General features: G+C 39.7%; 1 protein-coding gene across 1 annotated transcript; it reads right to left on the reverse strand.

The window, feature by feature from the left end:
* Positions 1–41: 41 nt before the first annotated feature.
* Positions 42–7803, reverse strand: LOC118771196 (protein disulfide-isomerase A4-like). Its single transcript, XM_036519105.1, has 10 exons — positions 7482–7803; positions 6704–6896; positions 5212–5417; positions 4330–4468; positions 3934–4139; positions 2637–2795; positions 2319–2470; positions 1894–2050; positions 1496–1729; positions 42–1093 (listed from the first exon to the last, which is right to left on the reverse strand). The coding sequence occupies exons 1-10, from the start codon at positions 7555–7557 to the stop codon at positions 681–683; spliced, it is 1935 nt and encodes a 644-aa protein (XP_036374998.1). The 5' UTR covers positions 7558–7803; the 3' UTR covers positions 42–680.
* Between the last annotated feature and the right edge of the window lie 2589 nt (positions 7804–10392).

Below are 10392 nucleotides of genomic sequence, written 5' to 3' on the forward strand. Positions count from 1 at the left end.
TGATTTTCTTCAACCCACAATTATAATTATATATTGCCTGTACTCTGCAACACCCATACATTACTAGCTTGGGTGGTGCCGTGATTGCAGGGTTCATATTCCTGTCCATCACCAACCAAAACATTTAGTTTGCAAATTGAAGAGGCAAAATCCATATCCACACTTAGGTTTCTAATTGAAATTGCATTCATGTGAACATACAGTTAATGATAATTTTTCTTCGCACAAGCGGATAGCAATACCAATACCTGTTTCCTTTATTCATTTTCACACTTCTGACTAGATCTTGTCTCTTTTATTCAATTCAGTGTTCATTTTGGTGTCAGCCTGCAGAGTGCTCTGTGATAACTGCGGTGTTCGCTGTACCTGAGGTTGAAGTTCAATCTTTTTGTGACGTCGGAGATTGCACAGAAAGTAAATTGAGCAAAACAAGCCTGCGAAAGTGTATACAGCATCGCCAACCACACTCGCCTTCAGTTTGTTTTTTACAATCTTTTATTTAAAAAGATTTAACAAAATATACTCCGCTGACAAACAGTGCAAGATTTTGCTTGGACGCAAATGAGTTGTTACGATCTTAAGGAGCGCCTCCAGGTCTACCTAGAGGTGAACTGCTTGAGGGAACCGAGTACTGCATCTGCTCATGTTTCTTTAAAAGTCCTCAAAATATATGAAAGGCATCAAAGTTCATCCTTCGCAGACAACTTTGACGCATGCTTTTCAACAAATTTGCTCAATGCCTCCAAGTCTCTGTTCCCGCCCTCAAATTTGATGGGGTTCTGTTTGTTGTTGCTAGGGGCGAAGTAAATGGTGGGGAACCCCTCTACTTTGTAGCTGTCGTTGGGCACGTCGTTCGCGGTGGTGTCCATCTTGGCGATGACCAAGTTCTTCTCCTGCTTGTATTTCTTCCCGAGGGCCAGGTACTCGGGCTCCAGTTTCTTGCAGTGTCCGCACCAGGGCGCGTAGAACTCGATGAGGACGTCCTTCTTTGTGTCCATGACGACCTCGTCGAAGGTCTTGCCCACCACCACCTTCACTGGCCCTTTGTTGCTCTTGGGAACGGGCTGAGATTTGATGATGGGCTTCAATTTGCCTGTAGGAGAGGAGCATTCACACTGAGAACTTCTAGCACCACGTTTAACAAAAAACAAGATGGGACATTTATATATGTGATCAAAGAAAATTAAAGTTACTACCTTCCAGTATGCTATGGAATATTGTCCTTAAACTAAAATGTCATTTTTGATTTTGTTTAAGTAATTAAAGTATTAGTTAAGTATTTATATAAATATATATGATTTGTTAAAGTCAGTGACATACAAACTCAAAAGAAAAAAAACCATAGATACAATGACAAAAAATGTATTTGTTGAAGTATAAGATGCAATGCATGTGGACTGAATTAAACACGATCAGATTCTAACCACTGTAAAACTAGGCACAGTTAAACTTTCCACTTCCCCAAAGTTGGCAATCAATGTTAGAAAAAGCCCACCTTTTTTGAAGGCCATGACAAACTCCCTCAGCACATCAGAGTCAAACTCCTCAGGCTCCATGGCAAACTTCTTCCCTCCTTCTCCGAAAATCCCAGCATTCACCTCCTCCCCACTTTCACTCAAACCCAGGCTCTTCAGCTCGTCTGAGTAGTCTTCCTCATCAGCTATGGCAAAGGTGTACTCTGGGAAATCCTTGGCCACTTCCAGTACCTTGTTCCTCCAAAATTGAGTAGCTACAGCAAAACAGATATGCAATTATTACAAAGCACCTAAAAAGGTTTACATCAGCAAGTAAAGGGGTCAAGAAAAACTGAAGTACAATAGTCACATGAGGTTCATTTGAGGACACTGTAGTTCACATGTAGCTGTAATTTTAGTTTAGAAGATGAACCCCTACCGACTCTGTAGTCAAAGCTGAAGTCGACTCCGTAGTACACCACAACCAGCGGCCGACCTTTGTACCGTTTGGCATCGTTGCTGGTCTTTCTGTGCCCAACTAAAGGAATACTGTGTTTGGTGAAGAACTCCTTCACTTCAGATGCGGCAGTGGAATCCTGTCAAAGAATTCATTAGGAGGCAGCACTGAGCTCACAATGGCATAATTTTATGTCATATGACGTGGGCAAAGATTCACATATTCCTGCAATGTTCTTTCCTCATAACCTTGAATCAAAGTTACTTGTAACCTGTGTTTCTTACACATTATCAGATTCTGGAATGAAAAATTAAGGAAGAACAAAGAACTAGTGATTCATATATGGGCACAAATCACATTTCCTGTCAAACACTAAAGTGCACGCATGTGTGAACCATGAAACTTACTTTGATTGTTAATACGTGGTATTTTGCTTCATATTTAGACTGGAATCTTTCAGGATGCATCATGACCACTTGACCAGCCGAAGCTTTCAGAAATGCAGCCACATCGCTGTTGAATGTGTGCCTGAACTTGAAGTCCTCTCTCAAGACATTACCTGGGAAGCAAACACACACTGACTGACACACATCCCTGTACAGTCCAGGCTGAGCACTTTTGCTCGAGGAAATAACAGAACCAAACTCATGACTGAGAAAACGACTAAACTCAAACACTGCGGCACAATGTCAGGCCCATCTCTTTAAAGCTATGCAGGTACTTACAAGCTTCTTGGTAAACTTCATACGCTGCGTCCTGGTCGCTGGAGAAGACGCCAACAATGACCACGTCATCTCCATCTTTGATAAATTCCTGGACCTGCTTGAGCGTGTGGACCAGTTTCGAGGGAAGTCCAGCCTGCTCGCTCATGTAGTCAACAATGCCTGAAAAGGAAAAGAAAAAATTAAATTTTCAGAAACAATTATAACACCTACTATAACATATCTGTCCTTAATGGAATGAAGGCTGACTCCCAATATAGCAGTGTATTTACAGTGTTAAAAAGGCTTGCAGGGTTATGCAATATGTATCGTATATGTCCCAGGGAGGGTCTTGTGTTTTTATTTTCTCCTCCATTTTTTATATTTCCCCAATATATCCACTCATGTACATAATTATATAAGACCTAAAACATGCATACTTATTTTGACCTCTATACTGTATCTCACCACCATCTGTCATCTTTCATAAGGGCATTTCCTATCTGTGAGTAGAAATTTCTGTAAACACTGATCCAGGAAAAGATTTGTAACCTTAATCATTATAAGCTAAACAGCAAAACTGGTCCTAGAACAAAGCTCGTGGGCAACTATAGAATATTCTGGAAACTTCTGGAACCAAAACAGTGCCCATAAGAGTATGCCGAACTCTGTATATCTATGGCTCTGGCATCCCCCATTTGAAGCAGACCACTTGGACTTCATATATGGTTTCAGTGAAATTCACAGCAAACGACAGTTTCTATAACCTCACTGCGAGGAGTAATGTGCACTTTCTGGGATCACAATCCTTGTATTATTAAGCATTTGTGAGGACGGAAGGGTGACACATTTTTTCCCCAATGACACAAGGTGGATCACATAAAAACATCTGTTGCTAAAGGGAGGGTCATTACTTTTTATTTTTCAAACCAGGTCAGCATTGGGCCAACCCCCCCGTCCCCTATGAAAAATAATCAATACCTGATCATACCGTTTTTACTTAGAATTTGTCATTTTCAGAGCATGACATTAATATTAAGCTCTCTGTAGAATGTACACATTTGAACATTCACTTGGATAACACATTTGCCTAAATGTACTGTATCAAACATGTACTAAAAGGTGAGGTATAAAAGGGTGTTTGACAGAACATTTGGTCCAGCTGAACACTTTCCCTGGGTTAATGCTGTTCAATAAACTCTGAGGGAGGTTAAAATCACATGCTTCTCATAAACCAGAAGTTTTATTGTGATGTAGGACAGGACTCGAGTTTTTAAATGCAGTACTATGAAAAATCAGATCCACCCTGTTGAAGACCTACCATACTTTTCTCTCGGTCCGTTGTACTCAAAAGGTTTGCCCTTCCTGAAGATTTTGAGCGTCGGGTACCCAGTCACGTCAAATCTGGACGCAATCTCGGACTCTGCAGTCGCGTCCACCTTCGCCAGCGGGATGGGGGGAGTGCGTTTGCTCAGCTCCTGTGCAGCCTTCTCATATTCCGGAGCAAGGCGCTTGCAATGACCACACCTGGAGGGTTAAAGGTCAAGCCCGATGACATCAGCATGACGGTTTACAGCCAGGAGCAATACCAGTGGAAAGCACAGCCATGGTAGATCCATCTCGTGATTTACACAACTCTGCAAATCTGATCTGCATCGTGAGCCGTGAATAAAAACAGATCTCTCCCTGCAAGTGTGACAGCCTGGAGGTTTCTTACCATGGCGCGTAAAACTCCACCAGTATAATGTCAGCGTTATTGACCACATCATCAAAGTTGTCCTTGGTCAGCACCATGGTGGCTTCTGGTGGGGGTTTCCAATCTGGTTGGGCCACTTCCTTCACTTTGGACACAATGGCTGCAGAACAAACACATCATTAGAGTTTAGCCAGAGTGAATAAGATCACAGTAACAGTACCTCATCAGCTGTCATTTCACATCTATTCCACGCCATAGAGATGGACCTCTTGGGAATTCCAATGCAACTGAGAAACTTTGGCTAGGACTAATACAAGAAGCTGTTCTCTCGGATAGTGAGCAACACAGAATGGGGCATTGCAGTTAAGCTACTTAACCTACAGGGACTCAGTAAATACCCGACTGCACATATGGATAATATGTCATATTACGTTACATTACATTACGTCATTTAGCAGACGCTCTTACCCAGTGCAAATTCCTAATAAGCGCATCTCTATGCTAAGAGTAGTTATCAAGAAGTATTACAAGAGGTCAGTAAGATGCTGAGTTAAGTGATAAACTAGTGTAGAGTGCTTTTTTAAAATAGAAAATAGGGATAGATAGGATAGATAGAGATCGGCAGAGAGGAAGGTAGGGTTATTTAATTAACCCTAGACTGCTGAGAAAATAGTGCAAAACAACAAAATTTCTTTAAGTACAAATTAATGTGAAAATGTACTAATGCTGTATAATGCATAATGGACAAATGATTTCCACATTTAAAGAAATATATTCCATTGCGTTCACATGCAAAAATGCCCCACCTTTACAATGCAGCTCAAAAAAAAAAAAACACTCATGTAGTATACTGATCTGACTGGAAAAAAAAGTAATATGCAATATAATGTGACTGGGCAATACCTTGCTCTGACCGGTCACCATCATAATCCACTGGTTCCCCTTTCTTCAGGATTTTGATGGTGGGATATCCACTGACCTCAAATCTGCTTCCAAGAGAGCTCTCCTTAGTGGCATCGACCTTAGCCACTGGGATAGGCGGGTCATTTTCTTTAAGCACCTTAGCGATTTTCTCATATTCAGGAGCAAACTGTTTACAGTGACCACACCTGGGGATGACAATGCCGTGCACAACAACATTAGTTTTAGGAATCAAATAGAAGGAGTTGTGAGGCAAACTCAATACCATGGATAAAGGTACATATGACTCTACAGGCACATATGAGCCATTTTAAAAGGCTGATGAAAATTACAGCAAATGGTGACACAAGTCAGCAATAAATCTGTATATTTAGTTATTTCGTTAGTTTACACAAAAACATGAAAAATGGAAATGCAGATAAGTGCAGGTAAGAAACCTTTTGGTGTTTCTTACCACTACAACTACACCAGACTGGAGATAGAGGCAAAAAAAATATCTGGTTTAGCAGTGAATTTTTAAGCAGTTCTTAAAAACTTCCAAGGGAAATTTTTGCAGAGGTGACCATTCCATAGCAGGGAAACCCAATATTCAACGGAATACTGTCTCGAAACTGAGGAAGTGGTGTTTTTATTATTCTGAGTGATTGTATATTAATGAATCTGAGCTGAAATGAAAACTGAAAGCATTTTGACATGGATTTCTGAAGGAGCAAGACTTCACAAATAAAAATATTAGTTTGAAATATGATGGGGTCAAAAACAGACATAAGCCTTAATTTTTGAAATGAAGGCAAACATTGTTCATGAAAACCAAAGAAGATGGCTATTCATGCAAATCTTATGTGAAGACAGGGAGGCACTACACTACAGGAAGTGAGGAAAAGGATAAATTAGTTTGTAATACAGTGTTAAGGATATCTTTGATCAAGGTACTATCACTATATAACCTAAACAGTACATTACTCAAAGAGTGAATTATTAATTATTATTATTATTATTATTATTATTATTATTACTAAAGAAAGTATGCTTTTTGCAGCAAAGTTTCAGTGATTAGTATATATAGAAGCTTAGTGGAAGGTACTTAAAGTACTTTAAGTACTACTTAATTTGCTGACTTTTGTATCGTCCTTACTTATGTTCTTTCATGCAAAACTATATATACAGTATAACATGTTCGACTGTAACCACATTAAGGTATTCATGAACTCATTATTCGTCATTATCAAACTCACTCAGCTTTTTATCTACATATCTAAATATCTACAGGATATTAAAATATTTGTGCCATCAGCGAACAAAATATGTGCTCGATTCAACTGCTAACACTGGGCCAAGAACTGAATCGTGCGGAACACTGATATTTTAGCGTCACTCTTATTAGCGTTATTAGAAAAAGCAGGTACCTTGACTTGTGAACATTTCTCTTTTCAAGGGGAATATTAAGTCAGTATTCGTTGAAGAGAGTTCTTACCAGGGCGCATAGAACTCTACCAGAACGGTATCCTTTCCTTCAATAAAGGTGTCAAAGTTTTTATCTGTAAGTATTAACACCCCGTTTTCTTCTTTGACCTCCGTGCTATCACCGTCGTCATCATCATCATCGTCGTCGTCATCATCATCATCATCGTCGTCGTCATTGCTCTCTATCTCTTCGGCTGCATCGTCTACAAAACAAATGGCATTTGGAGTCGGACCACGTTCAACGTCAAAGTCGCCCGCACTACGTGCAGTATCGGCAGTAGGAAGCCAGCTGACGTTACCGGTGTACTCCAGAGATCACTTCCATCCGTGTGTTTCAGTTAATAGTATTAGCTAAGACCCATTAAAATTCCGCAGCATGCCAAGCTCCGAAATGCTAGAACTACGAGACGTTCAATGGCACCTTGAGAGGAAAGGAAAGAAGTAGCGAGCTTATCTTATCTGTCCTGCAAAACAATCCCGTGAGCGAGATAGCTCTTACTTAACTAGGCCAATTCTGCAACATTCCTTCACATTCCGTGCATATAGTTAGCTAGTGTCTACCTCACGTTTGAGAACAGATTGACGTGCACAGGATATCATGGATCTAAAAGTTTCGAAAGCACAAAATCGAGTACAGTAGAAAATGTGTACTCTTTCCAATGTCATAAATTTGCAGCTGGCTAGCTCAAGGATCGTAACTTATGTTCATATATTCAACCGTGACTTTAGTCGCAGCGGAATTAGAAAACGCAGATTTAAGTCAAGTGCGTAAAGCGAGAATGACTTACCGTCACACCGCGTTACTGCTAGAAGCTGTGCTAAACCCAGCAACACAAGGAGTAAAAGTGCACTCTTCCCTTTCATTGTATTGACTGTAATTTATTCCCTGCAAGATGCAATCCGAAAACTTCTTAATTCAGTTTGCAAGGATGACACCACTGTGAAAAAACAGAAGTGCCGCTCTGTATCAGTTCTTAATCTTTTCTGAGGTTTTAAAGGTCCCTGAACTCGAGGCAACCCCTCGGTGACTTTTCCAAACAGTGAGTTGGTTGATTGGCTACCTAACCTTTTTTATCAAACACTTGGCATGTCTTGTTTGAATTTAGGGTGGTAAACTTGAAATTATCTGAGTTGCCACAGTTTCATTGGCTTTAAATGACTGTTTTCCACCAATCGTACATTGCCACTTTATTCGGGACATCGAGCACGTTTAGAACCGCCATTGGCTGTTAAAGGAATAACTGAGATCTGATTGGTCAACATTTGACAAACACTGTAAGAGGAAATGCGGTGTCAAAGAATGCTCCAGAGTGAGTATAACCTGTACGGCAGCTGGAATTGGGAAGTTTGGGAAGTAGCTCATCTCCATTATGCAATTACGGCCACATACTTTAGACGCAATACTGATGTGAATATAGAAATACAAATATTAAACCGAAAGTAGGTTTTTTTTCCCTAAACTCGTGTTTGACAAGGCATATCACCAAGTACAACAGCTACAAAAGTGACCTAATGTCGTTCAACTAACATTTTTCATATTTTCACTTATTCTGAGAAGAAAAAATATCAGTGTAACAGAGAAGGAGACAGTGACGTGAACCTTGCATATGAGACCCATTCTGGAGAAGAGAAGCCACCTATTTGATTTTGTATGTCTTTCAGTTCCTTTTTTGTAGTTGCACAGATAATCAGAGTATATCTGTGGTTGTAGGGTGCCTTTTGATGATGCCAGGTAATTCAGTAAAGTCAGTGTAATGCATCCTGTTTTTCAAGATTTGTTTTGCAACAGTGAACAGCCCTCTACATTTATAATGGACAATATTCATTGTACAGTTAACATTTCTACATCAATTCCCTTTAGAAACATTTTTCCATGAATGATCCCATGATCCCACTTATGGTTAAAACCCCAAAATGTTGTGGACAAAGACAAAACTTCAATCATAATTAACACTTAAAATAACATCTTTGAGTTTAGAAATGTAGTCAATTTTATTTAACCAGAAAAGAATAAGTAACAACATTAATCGTGTTTGCATTATGTATTCTTTTTAAAAAAACACACTGATTTGTACATATTTCCAACCCCATTTTCCCTTTCTTAAGTACAGACTCAAAGTAAATCCTGTTTAACCATAAATATCACATTTTCTAAGTCCCTAAAATGCTCCATGCCATAAATGGTAAAATTATTCCTCTGAATTAGAACAGTCCACTTGCTCAACAATGCCTTAACATCAGGAGGACATATTTGCTGAAATATGTTCTCCTGCAGTTCCACGCATTAAAAAAACCCACTGCGTTAAGTCATGTTACCATTAATCTCAAGAAAACAAGAAGGCTGGTTTCAAGGCCGGTTTTCAGCACACTCAGATATCTAGTGTAAGGCTTTTGTCACAGATTTAGGACGTTTTAATTTAACTAGCAAGAAAAAACTCATAGCTCACACTATACATTAGGATATAGAAGCAACTCAGGTTAGATACCTTCATGCATCAAAGGTGTAACAGTAGTGTTTCATAGTGGATTTGAATCTATAACCTTATGGGTACAGGTCCAGGCCTTTTCTGTGTAAGTGAAAGGCTGAACATAATTTCAGAGTGGACTCATAAAGGAGTAATGAATTTAACCCTAGGTGTGACTTCATATGTCTTTGCAAAGGATACATAATTCATGTTTGAGAAACATCCAAGCAGTGTTTGCTCAGTCACTCTTAAAGGACATGAGTGCGCAAACATAGCTCACTTAATGCAAAGCAATAAACCTGCATAGAGTGTTGTCAGTGTTCAGATGTATTTGCAGCAGTATTCAACAGCTACCAAATTTAGGCAATAACTACTTCAGGAATTTTCACACAAGAATTGACCTTGATGACTTCACTCCTCCTGTCGTTTATCTACCCACCTCAACCTGTGAGTTTCCACCAAACAGACAGACCGTATCTTGAGCTATGTTTGCAGTCTGAGGACTTTGGGTTGTGTGGCTGAGCATGCTTGTTCCAGGCCCATGCCACTGGCTATGGTTATAACACTTAATCCACAGTGTTATATCCCAAGGAGTTCCAAGGGCAGTAAAGACAGCAGTGTGATGTATTTGTCTGGAAACTGGATTTGTAAAGAGAAGGTTACAAGTTCAAAGCCCACCTTTGTGGAAGATATCTTGCTGCAGAAAAAGTTAAGGATGTGTACTAAGTACACACATGATGTGTATACATCTTTAAAGATACAAGTGGCATATTGAGTCTCACATTCTTCAGTTTAACTGCATAATTAATGCCCAAGGAAATTATGGCACTTTATGGTATAAATACAAATGCCACGCACTCTACACACAGACTCACTCCCTCTCTCTCAAGTCGCTTGAATTCCCTCTACTACTGTCTGTTGCACTGTTCAAAAACAGGAGCAACACTAATGATAGCAAACATGCATGTCTTAAAGAGGAAATATAAGCAGAGGAACACATAAGAACATTGTGTTTATTTAAGATTTATACAAAATGAATATTTTACATTGAATGCATTCCAAATGAAAATGGTAAGCACTTGTACCATTTACCTTTCAACATACAAGGGATACCCATCTGTGGTGGCTTCATTGTGTTCATGTGTCAGTTGGCTCTTAATCAGAAGTGGCCCCTGGTTTTGAAACTTACTGCACATGGCCTTGCTGGGCTTCCTGATGTCCACACGTGCGTGGG

The sequence above is a fragment of the Megalops cyprinoides genome, chromosome 24 (genome assembly GCF_013368585.1).
Source record: "Megalops cyprinoides isolate fMegCyp1 chromosome 24, fMegCyp1.pri, whole genome shotgun sequence".
In the NCBI taxonomy this organism is placed as follows: domain Eukaryota; kingdom Metazoa; phylum Chordata; class Actinopteri; order Elopiformes; family Megalopidae; genus Megalops; species Megalops cyprinoides.